This window comes from Pinus tabuliformis, chromosome 6 (assembly GCF_031772625.1).
Source record: "Pinus tabuliformis cultivar Carrire ecotype Pingquan chromosome 6, CPIR1, whole genome shotgun sequence".
Classification (NCBI taxonomy): domain Eukaryota; kingdom Viridiplantae; phylum Streptophyta; class Pinopsida; order Pinales; family Pinaceae; genus Pinus; species Pinus tabuliformis.
Window position 1 is genome coordinate 1,841,476,107 of NC_142292.1, and position 18,482 is coordinate 1,841,494,588.

At 40.9% G+C, this 18,482-nt stretch overlaps 1 protein-coding gene across 1 annotated transcript in view; it reads left to right on the plus strand.

The window, feature by feature from the left end:
* Window positions 1-604: 604 nt before the first annotated feature.
* The window catches only part of PRD1 (putative recombination initiation defect 1), a 190,198-nt gene continuing 172,320 nt past the window's right edge, over window positions 605-18,482 (plus strand). Inside the window, exons 1-2 of the mRNA XM_089396004.1 lie at window positions 605-1,178; window positions 1,868-1,986. Coding sequence (XP_089252130.1) covers window positions 678-1,178; window positions 1,868-1,986 — 620 coding nt within the window. The 5' untranslated portion in view covers window positions 605-677. The remainder of the gene's footprint in view (window positions 1,179-1,867; window positions 1,987-18,482) is intronic.

Below are 18,482 nucleotides of genomic sequence, written 5' to 3' on the forward strand. Positions count from 1 at the left end.
AAAATGCTCTGATATTGTTTTGCATTTACCCAAATCCACTTCCCTAATTTGTCAGCTCAAACAATTTTGACTTGGCCCAATAATTTGTTTTTACACAATCTGAAATTTCTTTGCCATTTATGCCATTTACTATTTAACATTTACTATTGATTTATTTTCCATTTTAAAATTTCAAAATCCCCAAAAAAATAGCTTCAAAATTAGACGACCGCTTATACACCCTTGCACAATTTTTCTGAAATAATAGTCTACTAACGGCTTACTCGGTCTCTAGTATAAAACGCTTAAATCAAATCATGTTCACAGATGTTTTCATTCACAGATGTTTTTATTCTCATCCCCTAGGGCCCGTGCACACTGTGTCCACACGGTTCGTGCGCGGGTAACGGGGAGCAACACTTCCCTGAATTCGAACCTGTGACCATGCAATTTGTTGTAAACACCCCTGGTAATGTGTAAAGGCAGGCTTTCACTCAAATGCAAAATTTCTCTTTGAAAAACAACATTCATGACACAAAAATAAATAAATAAATTAAGCATTTTTTTTTTGCCTTTTTCAAATTTAAACTATGATACAGGAGCCGCACTTTTTCACCAACTCAATTCGATATTCTAAAGCACTGATATCTGCTAACGCCTCCGGTTAAGGCAGTGGCTGACGCAGCCTCCCTGCAAATATGGACTTTGCACCTTACCCTTCCATGCATTACGCTCCATTTCAACAAACGCCAAAGTTAGCAGATGATGATGGAGCCGAAGAAGAAGCAGCAGCACAAGAGAGGCCTTGTAAACAAGGTCACCGAGCTTCGCTTCAGCTTCGCACGAGTCCAGGAGGACGCATTTGCCTTCTTTGCTTCTCGAATTTACTCGTTGAACCCTCAACGCTCCTCATACACAGAGCTTATGCCGTCACCCAGCTTCTTCAGGCTCTGGACGACGTCATGTTCAAAGACAATCTATTACAAAATCACTGCCATTTTCTGGTATCTCCGCTATCGCACGCCATATGCACTTGCTCGGACGAAATTCTCGCCAAGGACATAACAGACGTGATTGTGAAGCTCTGTACGATTAATGTCTATGACGATTGCGCCGTGGTTCTCCAAGATTTTTTACATCATCTCCTGATACAGCTTGCTTCGTCTGCGATCGTCTGGACTCGGGGTCAAACCTATGCGGTAACGTTACTGCCAAAATTCGTTTAAATTTCTTGGAAAAAATTATGATCGGTAAAGTAAGTGACTGAAAACTTAAATGATCAGTAAATTACGTGCCTGAAAGCTAATCTTTATTCTCTGGATTTATTGCAATATTGTTTCGTTTGCAAATTTCGGTGTGATATTAAAATTAACTGAAGCCTTAAATAAATCTTTCTTCTCTGGATTTATTGCAATATTGCTTCGTTTGCAAATTTCGCCGTGATATATAAATTAACTGAAGCCTTAAATAAATCTTTCTTCTCTGGATTTACTGTAAACTATAGCTTAAAGAAATCCATGATCGGGGAATTAACTGACCGAAAGCTTAAATAAATAATTCTCTCTGGATGTATTACAAACTATAGCTTATAGAAAGCTATGTTCGGTGAATTAACTGACCGATAGCATAAAGAAATCTTTATTCTCTGGATTTAGTGCAAACTATTGCTACATTTGCGAATTTTCACTGTGATTTATCTGTAAATTAACTGGCTGAAAGCTTTAAGAAATCTTTATTCCGCAAACTGTTGCTTCGTTTGCAAATTGTCACTGTAATTTATCGGTGACTAGCTCAAAGCTTAAAGAACACTTCATTCTCTGGATTTATTGCAAATTTCCTCTGTGATTTAGTCTCAGCTAAAGGTGACTTTGCTTGTTTTGTGAGGCAGCTGCATTGTTTAGGTCTTCTGTTGGAGTTTCACTGCAATAACTTTAATACAATGCCGAGTTCGGTGAGAAATCAGAAATTATTCATGTTTAACCTCGCACACGGATTACGCCTTCCGAGGTAAAATATTTTCAATCAGTTAAAGACTGTTTCCAATATGTTTTTGGGATATTACAGGCCTGGGAACTTGTGATGTATTGTTTTTTTGTCTAACTATTTCTTGCTTCCCACCTTTTTTAAATGAACATGGAGTCTCTTTTACAGTTCCGTAGTTTTTTTGGGGGGGGGGGGGGAGCTTTCAGTTCTGTTCTGTTCATCTAACAGAGTACTATGTTAAATGACTTTCTTAACTGTAAGACCATCTAAAATAGTGTGAGGCAGGTTTATATGTACTGATGTTGAATGCCTTATAGATTAATTCACATAATAAGATATGATAAGATAAGATTATTAATGTCTAACAAATGACCACAAAAGTAGGTCAATAGGATTCAAGAATACAACCAGTATGAATACAATGTGGGAATGCAAGTAAAACTCCTAGAGAATGCTGGAAATAACATAAAGAAAGAAACCTGCAGTAGTATAGCCTCAAAACACATATATATAACCGTGACAAAGGTACAATGATAACAAAATACTCAAGAGCCTATCAAGAGAGAGAGAGAGAGAGAGTTGATGATGAAGGCAAGTGATGTCAAGGTCTCCTAAGTCTAATGGCCAAGGGCGAGGGAGGCAAACTAGACATTGGCTCACTATCAAAGTTCTTTGGAGCCATCAGGGGGTTCAACTATATGATCATGGGGGGGAATATAGGAGTGGGGAATACTCCTAGCATTTGAGGTGAAAAGAAAAAACTCAAAATATATCTTTGGCTTCTTCTCTAGAACAAGGAGGTAATCTGTGGGTAGGAGGCACCTTGCTTTGGATCCATCTGGAGCTAATCCCTCTAATGCTATGACGATGTGTGAATTGATATACAATTCAACACCTCCAAATCAATATCGATGATACACGTTGATCTCCCCGAGGGGGAGGTTGAGGAGAAACTCGAGGCCTCACCATCATAGTTTCAAAAACCGGCCCGGTTGGACTTGGAACTGATCAAACTAGCCGAGCGAATAGGGCACAATGTCTCGTTGGTCACCAAACCAAATTGGTGTACCAATTTGTTACGAAACTGGGACGAACTTCTCTAAACCAGTCGAGCCATTCATGGACAACTAGTGTGGAGTCAACAAGGCTTTTAGGCCAATTAGTGTTTTTGCTAGGCCTACTACTACTACTACTACTACTACTATTGAGGTTGCAAATGTCCCTAATTAGTTTGAGGAGTTTGAAGAATCTAAGCAAGATGGTGATCAGTTTTTGATCCCATTTCTATTAGTGGTGAATCTTGTGATGAGTGATCATGTTGATTAGTGATTTGCAGTAGGCCAGTGGCTTGTAGCATAGTTTTTGGACTCTAGATCCCATTTAGAGTCATTGATTATGTATTTTGCTTGTTCACTTGGTACCATTTTGATATACTCACCCTTACATGGTATATAGATGAACAAACTTTGAATATTTTGTCCCTAATGGTTTAGAATATTAAAAATTATTTTTGAAATTAAAATTTAATTATTGTATGTTTTGTTAAATTGAGTAATAGAGTGCAAGTCGATTCGAGTTCGAGTCAAAGCCCGAGTTGATAAGTGGTCAATTTGAAGTCTGAGTTTTAAAACTATGCTCACCATTTTATTGTTTTGTGCACTATGGAACTCTACCCACTGCTTGTTGCTTCAATCTAACAGATTAATGTGAAAGTATGAGGTGATTATCTTGGTTATCCCAAGGTGGGGCATGCATATACAAACTGAGATTTATGGTTAAAGATCTCCCTAATGAAGAGAGCTATGCATCTCGGATCTTGGTACTGGAAGAAAGTAGAGAGGGAGCCCCACCAATCCCTACAGGGACACTGATACTATCTTGTGATCTCATAGCATAGGGGACACCTAAAAATGAGGTGCATCTCTATCTCTGGTTCTTGTTGTGGCATATCTAGCTAATCTTATGAGACCATGGTATATGGTGGTCCATCTCCATTTGAAGTTGATGAGGACCCGACGTTGTCCCAAAGGGATCTTGAGCAAGTGCATTCAATGCTTAAAGGGGCATACAATGATGCCATCTTGTAGCTCCAAAAATTTCTCTAGGTAGAAGGACATGTTTGAGCCCACGCTCCTCGGAGGAGAGGTTAAAATGACCTAAATGTACAATTTATAGATATCCTCTCTGATAGCCCGATTCAGTGTTTGTGTAGTCGGCAAGAGATGGATTGATGCATCATAGTGTCAATGTTTGTTTCTCGGGAAGGTACTTCTGCATAGGCCTAAGTGTCTACGCATGCTGAAGTCACCTAATACACCCTTAGACCTTAACAATTACTTTAGTAGTATAAAGTAATTTATTTTTATAAGATAATGTGAGTTAATCTAATGAAATGCAAAGGTTTTTGCATTAGTGGATTAGATGAATCTCAACTGTTAATCTCAAGTGAGGTGAGATCTAATCTCAACTGTTAATCAATTTGGAGATTAGGGTTAGGGATTCAATATAACTCAAGCTTATAGAAGAAGGCTGAAGCACTAGGCCAAGGGGGAAGACACACAAATAGTGAGTGAAAAAAAGACATTGAGAGAAAGACATCTTAGTGATATGGGTGGTGATGGACTTCCACTCAAGTGTGCTGGGTTCGAGGAAGGTGCTAGGGTGCAACAAGGAGATCTAGATGAGCCAATATTAGGGCTTGATCTGTTGATTTGTGGTAGCATCGGATGTGATCTAAGCCTCAAAATTTGCAGGGAGGCTAGGACACTTGTATTCCAGAATACCTAGAAATCGTTTTGGGAAATTCCACCCGGAGACAGTTTTATTAAAATAATTAATTATTTTTAATGGATGCCTAAGTCTAAACTTAGGAAATTAAAATAATTAAAGGGTATTAATAAAATTGGGTGTGAATCTTCTAGAAAAGACAGAGATCAAGTCAATATGATCTGAGCCATTGATTAGAATTTAATCTGGGCCGTTGATTACTCAACGAGAAGATTATAATAAGTACTTTGATGGGCATTTGGAAGACACATCGAGTGAGATCAACAGATGGATTTCTCAAAAGAGAGTAGCGTAGTAGTTGCCAGAGGTCATCGAGGAGATTTCTTGCAGTGAGGGGCATAAATAGTATTCCGGTTGGAGAGTTTCTTGATCCGGGTATACACTGCAGAGAAGGTAGAGAGAGATCTAGAAGAGGTAGCGCAGTGCCACGCAGAGGCAGCACAGAGCTTCAGAGGGAGTCCGAGATTCGGCTGGGAAGTCGAATTTTAGAGCCAGAAGCCGGGGTGTGAGACTGAAGGGCCAGAGGAACGAAGTTACAGACAATAGAAGATCCGTGGAAGAGGTGATGCAGGCCCCAGAGAGGCTGACACAAATCTGCATAGGCTAACGCAGAGCCAGCGTGGGGCCAGCCATCCAGGGCCTGGATTGTGAAAATTCCTGAATCTAACACATCAGAAACCCCTACTGCAATTTCTGGTTTACTATCTCCTACTTGTTCTTTACATTAACAAATTATTTAATTGCATAAATATCGAACTAAACACAAGTGCAACCTTCACAGATATACAGATCATGCACTGAAGTAAATAGAAACAATAACACAAGGGACATCGTTATTTCAGGACAATCTTCCCCGGAAAAACCCAACTCGAGAAAATCGGTGCAGCATATAGAGGGTTTGTATTATTAAGCAGATTTGTGAATACAACTAGGGTGCCTAAAATGTCTCACCCAACAGAGAATGTCCTTGACAGTAGTACCTCTATCGGAGACAAATATTTTGGCAAATCAGCAACTGGATGATCAACCCCACATTGACTCCGGCTGTTCCTTGTGCTGGATAGTGAAAGCTGCTCCAAGCACTGCTCTGGAACTACGTCACTTTTCAGGAACTGCGCCACCCTCTCCCGGTTGATCTACTCTCAATTTGCCCCACAGAATCTCCCCAACGTTGCCTCTGAATCCCTCTGCATCCTCTGCGTTAGTCTCTACGGCTTTTGCGTCAGCCTCTACGACCCTCTGTGTCCTCTATGCTGGCTCCTTTGGCCTTTGCGTCAGCTCTTCTTGGGCCTGCGCTATCTTTCTTGGCACTTGAATGTCTCTCTACTATGTATTCTTCAGCCTTGGATGAAAATCCTTGCTGAACTACCCCTCGCTGCAACTGATCACTAACTCGATTTCCTTAGCAAACCTCACCCTAGAAAATCGAATTCTTTGATCTCTTGGGGTATCTCCAACTGACCCTCAAGCCTCCTCTTATACTTTTCTTGTTGACGATTCAACGACCGAGATGAAGTCCCTAATCAACGACTCAGATTAGAATTGGCTTGATCCTCGTCACTTAGAACTTTCTCACCCATATTATATTACTACACGTTAATATTTTTATTTTCCTAAGTTTAGACTTAGGGACCCATTAAAAATATTAATTATTTTAATATCTCTTCATCTGGGTGGAATTCCTCTAAACGATTTCTGGGTCTTGGAGATCTCATGTGCCTTAGCCTCTTCACCAAATTTCATGGCTAGAGCACATCCGATGCTACCAAAAATCAACACTCCCTCTTAGCGAGGAATGTGCTCTAGCAATGCTTCACCATAGAAGCATCACACTGATCTTCCGCATCGGTCCTCTGTGCTGATGCTTGGCCTGCTGCCCCACATCCACTGCACTGCTGCTTCCTATACTGCTGCCCATGACACTGCCACTACCATTGCTACATCTGTACTGCAACTCCCTCTAAAAATGCTGCCTCATGCTGCCCATAACACTGCCACTATTAACTGCTGCACTGCAACTCAGTTACCGAGAAGTAAGTAACTGACTTCACCCAAACACTGACAACTTGGTCAGTCGGGAAGCCTTGTGATGCTGAAGCTACCTCAGCTGTTATCCTGTGCTCCCTTTATTGCCACTGCGCCACTGCGCTACTGCAACCTCCACTACGATGTCTCAGATTTCGGCACTCTATCTCTGCCATTGTTGCTCCATCACACCTTGCTCCACTCGACACCTGTCATCATGCTACTATCGTTAAGGGCTCCCGTAGCCGTATGTGATCCAAGAGTTTGGGCACCTCAAGGATCCTACCCCTTCTCTGTAGTCCTCTCGACTACAGCTCTATGTCTCCCCACCTCTTCTTTAGAGCCGCTTGAGCACTCATGGCACAATCGTCATCAGTCTTGACATCCTTCTCCGCCTTTGCTGGAGCAACCTTTGAGTTGGAAACTTCTCCCTTGCCTTTCTTCTTGGGGCACTGAGAGGCATAATGTCCCAGCTCCTCACAGTTGAAGCAATTGACCTTGGAGATATCTTTCTTCTTCCTCTTTTGAACCCCCTGCTGTCCCGCAGAAGCTAGAGTTGCTTCCTCCTCCTCCTCTTTCTTGATTCGAACTCCCTTACCGCTACTCCCTGCCTTGGTCAACCTCCTGATCTTTTCCTGTCGAAGGTCTGCCCACATCTCCTCCCAACTGGGGAGAGTCGCTTTGCCAAAAATGCTTTGGAAAAACATTTCCCAGTCCTCGGAGACTACATTCAGAGCAATCCTGACCATAAACTCTGGATCTAGTGTAGACCCCACGGAAGTAAGTTGGTCGTGAATTCCTTGCAACCTGAGAAGGAACAAATCTATCTCCTCTCCTTTCTGCATCTGATATGACCTCAATTGATTCTCTAATAACATCTTTCGCTGCACGGAAGAACCTTGGTATAAGGTGGTCAGCGTTTGCCACATCTCCCTTACTATGTTCTTCTCAGCAATATGTGGTATGACATGATCCTTGACCCCGTCTATAATCATGGATTTCACCTTCGCCTCGACCTCCTCATACTTCTCATTTGCATTAGGGGTCAACTGGGACAACTACAGTTTTCAAGGCATAGTCCTTGATGCGATGTTTATCCGGGATTGCCAGGATCCTGGCCTTCCAAATGAAAAAATTGGAGGGTTCGTCCAATCTGTCCTAATCCCTCAATCTGTTCACTGCCATCTCTGCTCCTCTTTACTAGACTCCCTCTGAGTCATGATTTCCCTCTCAGAAATCCTTCGGCCAATTGTCGAATCACTCCTCTCTGATCCTCCTTTGCCGCTGCAACTCGGATCTAGATTTCTTGGCTAGAAATCTGTCGAGGTAGTGCTTCCCTGTACCTTGGTTCAGTCTCCTTAGACACTGTTCTGCACTCACAGAAACAATGTCCCACCATTTCCACAAATCAAAATCTTCTAAGCTCCCTTAGCCCAGACAACTGAAGAATCTGAGCCCTTCTGACTTTGCACTCTCACAATGAGAGCTAGATCAGCTCCTCTTTGCCACTGCGTTAATCCTTCCTGGCTGAGAAAGATGACTTGGCATTCCGTAGGTCTGATCTATCCCCCCCTTGCCTCTACGCTGGCCTGGATAGTTGACGCAGCTACCGTGTGGGCTCCTCCTAGCTACTGCGTCACCTTCACTTGACTCAGAGTGCTGATGCAGGCACTGTGTGAGCCTCTGCATCACCTTCTCTGCACTATGTCCTCCTCCTTCTGCGTCTCTGGCTCTGGATCAGCGTTGTCTCTTGGGACAACTGCTTCTCTATTGCAAATTATCAGATTTTCTCGGCTGGTGTCTTTAGTCGCTCCTGATCTGCAATCGCTCTAATACCATGTGGAAATTCCTGAATCTAACACATCAGAAACCCCTACTGCAATTTCTGGTTTACTATCTCCTACTTGTTCTTTACATTTACAAGTTATTTAATTGCATAAATATCAAAGTAAACACAAGTGCAGTCTTCATAGACATACAGATCATGCACTGAAGTAAATAGAAACAATAACACAAGGGACACCATTATTTTTGACAATCTTCCCGGACCCAATTTGGGAAAACCAGTGTAGCATATAGAGGGTTTGTATTATTAAGCAGATTCGTGAATACAACTAGGGTGCCTGAAATGGCTCACCCAACAGAGAATGTCCTTGACAGTAGTACCTCTATCCGGAGACAAATATTCCAACAAATCAGCAATTGGATGATCAACCCCACAGCGACTCCGACTGTTCCTTGTGCTAGACAACGAAAGCCGCTCCAAGCACTGCTCTGGAACTGCGTCACCCTCTCCCGGCTGATTTGCTCTCAGTTTGCCCCACAGGATCTCCCTAGCGCTACCTCTAAAGCCCTCTGCATCCTCTGCGTCAGCCTCTACGGCCCTCTACGTCCTCTGAGCTGGCTCCTTTGGCCTCTGCGTTAGCTCTTCTTGGGCCTGCATTGTCTCTCCCGGCACTTCACTGTCTCTCTGCTATGTATTCTTCAACCTTGGATGAAAATCCCTTGTTGAACTGCCCCTCGTTGCAACTGACCCTCAAGCCTCTTCTTATACTTTTCCTGTTGTCGATTCAATGGCCAAGACTAAGTCCCTAATCAATGGCTCAAATTAGAATTGGCTTGATCCTCATCACTTAGAACTTTCTGACCCATATTTTATTAATACACATTAATATTTTTATTTTCCTAAGTTTAGACTTAGGGACCCATTAAAAATATTAATTATTTTAATATGTCTTCATCTGGGTGGAATTTCTCCAAATGATTTCTGGGTCTTGGAGATCTCATGTGCCTTATCCTCTCCACCAAATTTAATGGCTAGAGCGCATACGATGCCACCAAAAATCAACATGGATCAGTGTCGGTTCGCTAGTGATAGTGTGAGGTATTTCTCACTAATTTCTCTGCCAGTCAGATTCTCTGTATCGGATAGCCAGTAAGGCATCCAAAGATTGTATTCAGAAACTACTGCATAATAATACAAACCCTCAGCTGCTGCACTGGTTTTCCCGCATTGGGTTTTTCCAGGGACATTTATCCAAAAACAATGGTGTCAATTGTGTGTGTGGTTATTTCTTCTTGCTTAGTTCTTGTTTCCACATATAATTTAATTAGTGAAGGTTGTAGTCGTATTTACTTCGATATTTGCAATGTAACACAGTAAATAACTTGTATTAATTAACAAGTAGGAGAAGTAATATTAGTTTGTTGCAGTAGGGATTTGGGTCTCCAAATTTTCACAGCGTATCAGAGCGCAGGTGAAGCAAGAGAGAACACTAGAAGAGCCCATCATTGAAGAGAAGGAGGGAGATGGAAGTGCTGCATAGGCAGCATATTGAATCCCCAGAGGGATTGCTTAGGATTCTCAAGGAAAATATATCTCTAAGTGAGTTGACAGAGAGGTAAGATTTCCAGTTCGTGATTTGTCAGTGTCAGAGGGAGTAGCGCAGCAGCAGATTCAGTGTAGAGCAGTCTTCAGGTAGGACACAGTTTTTTGCAGCGTTTGTTGGGTTAGAAAAGCGTTAGAAGAAGGAAGAAGACACCTTTTGAGGGAATTTCTTCCTCAGTGAATTCTGAGCCAAGGAATCCTATTTCTCAGTTTTGAGTAGTAGTAGCAAGGAGCAAATTTACTTACTTCAGCAGGGAGTGCGTAGGCCAGCCTAGCAGTTGCGCAGAGGAGAGAGGGAGCAGTTCGACTTTTGTTGGCAGAGATGGCAGCTAATGCACTGAGAGATCAAGATCGATTGGACAGAGCATCCAACTATGTGATCTCGAAGGCTAGGATCTCCTACCTTCTAGATGAGCATGATCTCAAAGCCTATGTCGATAGTGTGTTAGCTCTACTCGTCGATGAAGATCCGCTCAAGAAGTACAAGTTTGAGATGGCGAAGGCCAAGCGGTTGATCCTCGACAGAATGAGGGATCACGTTGTATGTCACATTACTGGCAAAGGGATGACCAAAGAGATGTGGGATGCCTTGGCTACGTTGTATCAAGCATCTTTCGAGCAGCGGAAGATGTACTTGGAGGAGAAAATGAGATCCACGAGGATGTAGAAGGGGGAGCGCATTGATCCATTCCTATCGAAGCTTCAGGAAGTCCAAGATCAGTTGGCAGCTATAGGATCAGTGCCTTAGCTTACAGAGATGGTGAGGTTGGCCTTGAATTCAGTCTTAGAAGAATTGCAAGTATTTGTCCAAAGATGCATATGGAGTTTGGTGTTGATACCAAACATGTAGTGAAGGGAGTTGGGACAATGTTATTCTAGCTTGAGTTAGAAGATGTGTTGAAAGTAAAGGACGTGTTATGGGTCCTAGAACTCAAGAGAAGTTTGCTCTCAGTCTCTATGATAGAGAATAAGTGGTTTATTGTAGCATTTCAAGATGGACAGACATTGATCAAACCTGTGGGATCTAGCTCTAACAATGGCCACATTATTGGAGTTAGAGAGGGAAACATGTGAAGGCTAAAGGGCCAACTTATTCAAGAAATGGCAAACAACAAGATGATGATAGAGAACAAGAAGCAAGAAGCTTTGAAGGTTGAATAGAGTAGAGAGAGTCAACCTTCAGATTTAGGTGGGGAGGAGTAGTCTATAGATCCTTATAAGTCTATCAAGAAGGTCTAATGGTATGAAATGACTTTGCAAGATGTTCAGGAGTAGGAGGATTCTAGGGGCAAGTTTAAAGTGAGCAGACCATTGAAGAAGATTCTAAACTAGGTGGTAGGGAAGTGTTCCAATTCAAAGGGATTGACTATGGTAACAGATGGGGTGTGGGACATTGTTCGAGGATGAGAGGTAGAGCCTGTTCCGGGTGGTGGAAGTACCTCCCTTGCTAAGAGGGAGTGTTGATGTTTATAGCTCGGGTAGGTACTTCTGCATAGGCCTAAGTGTGTGGTTGTGCAAAAGTCGCCTAATACACTCTTAGACCTTAGAAATTACTTAAGTAATTAAAATAATTTTTTTTATAAGATAAAGTGAGTTAATCTAATAAATGCAAAGGTTTTTGCATTAGTGAATTAGATGAATCTCAATTGTATATCTCAAGTGAGGTGAGATCTAATATTAATCATTAATCATTTTGGAGATTAGGGTTAGGGATTCAATCATAACTAAAGCTTATAAAAGAAGGGTTAGGCCAAGGGAGAAGACACAAAAATAGTGAGTGGCCAGAAGACATTAAGAGAAGGACATCTTAGTGATTGTGTGATGAAGGACATACACTCAAATGTGCTGGGTCCAAGGAAGATGCTAGGGTGCAACAAGGACCTTTAAATCAACGAAAATTAGGGCTTGATCAATTGGATTGGATCTAGATTTGTTGTATTTTTTCCTTAGTTTGGGCCATTTTCTAGTAAGGGAGCCCAAGTAAGTTCTAATCATTATTAATGAAGAACTAATTTAATTGGGCAAAATTTGTTTGTGTAATGTGTGATTGACATTGGTTGTGCTTTCTCTAAATATTTTTATTTATGTTAAACAACTAGTGTGCTTTTATTCAATAGATTTGAGTTTATTTGCTAGGCGTTGGGTTTAAAAATTTATTGCGAGAGAGAATTGGGATGGGGGAAGGTGCTTCGGGAAGATATTCATCGACTGGAGAAGCCAAGCCACCTCTAAGAACGAACATTGTGCATAACCCAAGGGGGCATTCAAAGTGAGAGCCTCCAAGGAGCAAAGTTCAAGTTAGGGGTATTGTTACCCACCCAAGTGGGTAACCCATAGGAACAAAATTTTCTCCTATTGTTTACTAGCAACCTTATGAATCTACAAATTTCCATCCTCAAATTCTTGCCATCTATGCCTTGGTCAGTGATTTTACTATATATAGCCTACTCATTTGATGAAGGTGGGTCATCAAATATGAGGTTCATTAACCATTTTTTTAGTCAAGTGCTTTCATGTAATCTTTAAGGTCATTCTAGTATGGATCAGAGGTTGAATTGGATGATTGACTATTTTTGGTTGTGTTGACCATGGGAGTGGCCTCTGAAGATTTTTTGAAGACTCCATGCTCAAGGATGTATCAGAGCTTTCATGTACCATCAAATATCATCATATCACCAGAGTTTTTTAACTCTACTTCTTCTCATCTTTTTTTGTTGTACTCAAATTCCATAAGCCCTACGGGGACAATGTAAAAGTGATACTAGTATGAGGAGTCAAGTCATGTAACAGGCCTAGGTAACTTGGGACTTTGTCATCAAGTGAGTTGACTCTGGGAGTTATTTTTCACTTGGTTAATTATCATATCCTTACTAGAACTTAATAATTAATTGAGTTTTTTCCTCCAAGAATAACCCCAAAGCCGAAGTGCGGCTTGATGGTGACTTGTGAGACCTTGGGTGAGTCATAGTGTGTAGGGTCATTGTATATTACCATACTAGATCACGGAAAAAATTTCGTGAATTTGATTAGGTCTAGGGGGTCATTTTCTAATTTTTAAAATTTCCTGCAGGGTGTGTTGCACTCAAATTGTCAAAGTTCCAAGGAAGCGTAAGTACCATTTTTTTCAACAATGATTGGATCCCATATCAGCAGTCCATGTGTCATGGTTATCCCATTATGCAAGTTATGTAATGTAAATGATCTTAGCAAAACCTTGAGTCTATGTAACAACCTAGGTAAGCATATAATTTTGATGACGAATTTCATCTTAGGAGGTTTTTTAACCTCCCTAATTACCTGTGTTTCTAAACATGGCCAATCAGAAGAGTTTTTTCCGCCCAGCTTAAACCCCAAATCTACAGTGAAATTTATTGTCGAATTATTAGGTGAGTCCTAATGCTTTTAGTCGAGACTGATGTAAAAGTGGTTTGGAAATAATTTAAGCTAGTTGGCTTAATTATTTTATTACAAATAACTTGGTTTACTAGATCATATTGTGTCAAATGGGTTATGTGTCTTGAGGGTCTAAGCCAAATGTGTATTTCCTCTTTGAGTCTTGTAAATGAAAAATCTTGTGTATTAGAGGGTTAGAAAAATAATTAGATCCCCTCATGTGTAAATTAATTAATTTTTTGGCAAAATAATTTAAATCCTAAGCCATAAAATTAATTAATTAGAATCAAATTAAATTGTCTTAGGAAAATAAAATCTCCAAATAGAAAAATTTGTGGGTCTTAAAAGAATCAATTTGTAAAGGTCCTCCACCAAGGGAATATTGTATATTTCAAGAAAATTTGGACCCTTGGACCTTGGTGGTTAAATTAAAGTCAAATGTCTGAGGAAATTAGCTCAAAATAATTAATTTTGAGCTAATTAAAATGGAATTAAATGATAAATTCAAAAATTCATAAAAAATAAAAAATCAAGCGCCAAGATTAAAAGATATTGAAGCGTTTATTAACGGCTAAGATTATTTCGACAAGGATCAAAGAAACTAGCTGCTATTTTTCCATTTGGAGGATTTATCTATAAATTAGAGAGTCATTTGAGTCTCTAGGCATCTTGATCTCTGGCTAGAATATTGTTGCTGAAGCATTTTTGTAAACTATTGTTCCCTTGGGAACTATTTTTTTTGCTATAATAAAAGTCTTTGGGGTGCAACTCGAGGTGTTCTTGTTCGTTGATCTGTGGTATGTATTGACTACGGACTTCCTATGTTGTGTTTCATGTGATTATTTTGAGATAATACATAGTGTTTGCAGGTACTCAATCCTTGGTCTCCAAGTTCATAGACTGTGGCCATAGATCATTTTGCTTGGATCTCTAGTTTTGATATAGTGGATTAAATCTCCGCTAAGGCTATAGTGAGCATAAATTTTCTGAAGCATTTCTGGTCATTCTTCAAAGGAAAAATATTATAAAAATGATTCTTTCAAAATTCATTTAAAAATCCTTGTATAATTTTTAAAATAATTTTGTAATTTAAAAAATTATTTTTCTAACTTAGGTTGGGGTTTTTAGATTTATTTTGTATATATTTGGGGTTTGGGTATTGTAATTTTTCATTTTGCAGGTTGGATCAAGGGATCAAGTGGAAGAAGAGCTAGATCTAGGCCCTTGAGGGTAAGATCTAGCCTCTTGAAAAATTTGCAGGGCTTCTAGCTCCAGTTTTTCCCTCCTAAGCCTCAACGTCTCTCCTTTAGCCCTTAGCGTCTAGGTTCCTAGCCCTCCCAGGGCTAGCCGTGAGCCTTAGGGACTGTGAAATCCCTTCCTTGCACTTGCCGCAGGTCTAAAAGTCCTTGTGGCTTCCTCCTCAGTCCTCCTCGGCTCCTCTGTCCCCCTCCTCGGTCTTCCTCTTCCTCCGCTAGCCCTCCTCTAGGCCTCCTCCTCCGTCCTCCCTGATCTTCCTTGTGGGCCTCCTCTCCCTCTCTTCCCTTGGACGCAACCCTCTAAGGGCTTGCGGCTCCCCTAGGCCTTTAGGCCTTAGGGACTTTCCTAGGCCTCTAGGGCCCTCCTAGCCCCAACGCTAGCCTCACTAGGCTAGTGTTGCCCTTTTCTTGGCCTTCCTAGGCCTCCTCCGGAAGCCTTTAGCCTTTCTTGTCATCTTTGCCTCTTTCGTGGTCTTCCTTGGCATTTTTTCTTGGCTTTGAGCCCTAGTTTGGCCCTTGTCCATTTATGAAGCATTTGAGACTGATCTCTTGGTGGTTTTGCAGGTATTTGGTCTCTAAAATTTTAATTTTCAGGTGGTGTCTTCATCCAAAAATTTTGGGTCACTTGGACAAGTGCTTCTTCAAGTCTTAAAGCCTAGGGTTTGACCTCTAAACCCTAGTTTAATCTCTCTTTTATTACAACAGTCAAATCATTAATGATCAAGCCCTAAAATCATATATTATATGGTCAAAATTGGTCAAAACTGCTATATCTAAATTTTCATCAATTTTGGCCTCTTGGGTATCTTGGATTTGGCCTAGCTCTAACTTTTATGCTTGCTGGAGGTTACTACATATTGAAAATTTCAGATCTGAAATTTCAGAAGCACACACTTAATTAAGGTCAAAAATCTAAAAAATTTCAGTTTCGGTGAATGTTTTCTATTTTTAGACATATTGGGCATTGTTTTAGGCTTGACTTGCATGTTGATCCGTCACTGTTTCACTGTTGTAATAAACATATCAGTTCTGAAATTTTTTTGAATCATACTCTCTCAAAGCCCAAAAACTTGATTTTTTCAAGTTCTAGTGCATTTTGGCTATTTTTGGGCATATTGGTCATCTATTTTTGGTATCATTAGCTTGCTGATCTGTGGTTCTTTACTGCTGTAATTAATATTTCAGATCTGAAAATTTGCTGAAGAATACATCTTAAGAAGGCTAATTCACCTAATTTTTCAGTTAACTAGGTTTACTTGGCAAATAGTCATATTCTAGCAAGCATAAGCATTATTGATTTAGCATTTCCTTACTGCTGTCATAACATTAATGAATGCTGAATTTTTTGAAGTGACACTGCTGATTTAACTATTGGATCTAACACTTATTTGGTTTGCTCTAAGTTTTACAAAGATTTTTGAATTTTGCACTAAAAGCACTCCAACATCTAACTCTTTTCTCATTGATGATCTAAATTGGTTTTGAGCATTGGTATTATTGTGATTGGCATCTTATATCTTTGTGGATAAGTTGATTGAATTGGTTAAGCATCTAGTGGGAATTTATTGAAGTTTGCACTTGTATCTCTAAAGCACTTTATCTCGTTCAAGATTGTCTTATCATCATTGTCAAGTACTCTTGTAATAAGTTAATTATCACTAAGTTCTTAAGTAACTTAAATGATCTTAACCCAAGATAAATTCCACTCGTCATCTTGCATTAAGCATTCTAGATCTAGCTTGCATTAATAATTTACCTCCTAGCATAAACTAGGTTGATAGAAATATAGGGAAAACCTTCTCATCTAGCTTGAGGGGCCTTGACAACTCTTCGGTGGTTAACACGGCGACTTTGCAGTCGTTAGAGCCACAGTATTTGCAGCGCCAAAGGCATTGGGTGATAGGAGTAAAACAAAAGGTATCGTTAATTAGGCCCTAGTCTTCTTCGTGTTGGCCTCCTTCCCACAACCTACCTTGGAGCCCAGCTTTAAAATAGTTAAGGGAAGGTTACATTTAGATTAGGCATATAACTAAAAATAACCAAAATCACTGCATCACACATAGGTTGTAATATTCCTAATTAGCCATGGCTAATTGGAATATTCGATTTTGCTCAATTTTGCCTTCTATAATTATTTATAAATAAAAAGGTGAAGAAAGGGGGGACATAACTCACTTTTTGAATAAAGTCACTCCCTAGTAGCACAACGTTGTAACTTAAAAGGGGAGCCAAGGGGGCCAAAGGACCACGTAGAGAAGGAGGCCCACGTAGACACTTGGAGGGACTGCGCAGATGGAGTAGGAGCACGTGGCAAGAGAGAGGCTACGTTGGAGGAGGTGGGCCTTAGGATTTTGAGAGAGGCCAACGCTATAAAGGAGGGAGGAGCCTCCTCATTTGGGTATTGGATTATGTTGCATTTGAGCTAATCACTTAGACTTAGAGCACGCTGGCTGTTTAGCCTGTCTGCAACACTGTTTAGTGCATCAAGTGTCTCTGTTCGAAGATCTCACCCTTAGCCCCGGGGGACTTCGAGTGCCTGCTCGAGCAAAGTATTTTCATCAGTATTTTGGAGGAGGAGCGATCTCTGGAGTTGAGGAGGAACTGGGCATTTTGATGACTGCACAGTCTTGAGAGGGGAGGACGCAGTTTCTTTTGGTAGGAGCTTCGGATTGGGTTTATGTGGAGGATTTGAGCTTGGAGATTGAGCAAGGGATCAACCCTTGCATATTGGAAGATTTTGGCAGAGTTTTGGGTAGAGTTTTGGAGGATTCTCTTCAGGGGCAGCGCAGAGCCTTGAGGGATAGCGTAGATCCTCAAGGGGGTGATTTTCGGGGGTCAACTATTTTAGAAAAGCTTTCTGGGCTTTTCTGGGTTTATTGAGCAGAGGTTGATTCCAGAGTTTCAACATTTTCTGGGGGGGGGACAGCCCCAAATCCTCACTTGATTCCAACAGTAGTAGCAACACAACAGTTCTCCGGCAACTTTGACGCAATTCAGAGAGAGGCCATTTCCTTCTATTCTGAGTGTATTTCTTCACTTGCCTTGTGCAAGTCGAGGTGCTATCTTTTTGATCACCTCTTGTACTCTTTCCATTACTCAGTATAATAAAATGGCTTGGTATCTCTCTGCATTTCTCGAGTATCTGCTTATATTCCATGTATACATTATTGTATGTTGCACTACTGTTATCGTTTTTATCTCTTTGAGCTCCCCGGCTACTATACCACTTGTGTGTTTTTCTCCTATACTCTTAGACAGAGTCTGGAAAGGGCCAGGTAGCCTCCAGATCTCGTCCTCTTTTCAGAGAGGATATATCTGGTAAACACCCTCCCAGTCCATCTTTGGTTGGAGTTTGTTTGTGTTTGAGGGATACCCCTGATAAGTGATATTACAGTGGTATTAGAGCATAGATCTGGCTCAGCCTGTGGAGCTAGCAATCTACGACATCGAGGGAGAAGCCCTACATCTATTACAGAGGTAGGAAATACAGAGATATTGAGTGTAGGTTGGAGAACACCTATGGAGAGGGAGACTGTGTTCGGGTGGTGGACACAGAACAGGAGGAGCTTGTGGTGAACACAGAATAGGAGGAGCTTGTGGTGGACGCAGAGCAGGAGGATCCGATGGCAGATGAGGACGGGAAGAGATTTGCGGACATGCTCCTCAAATCA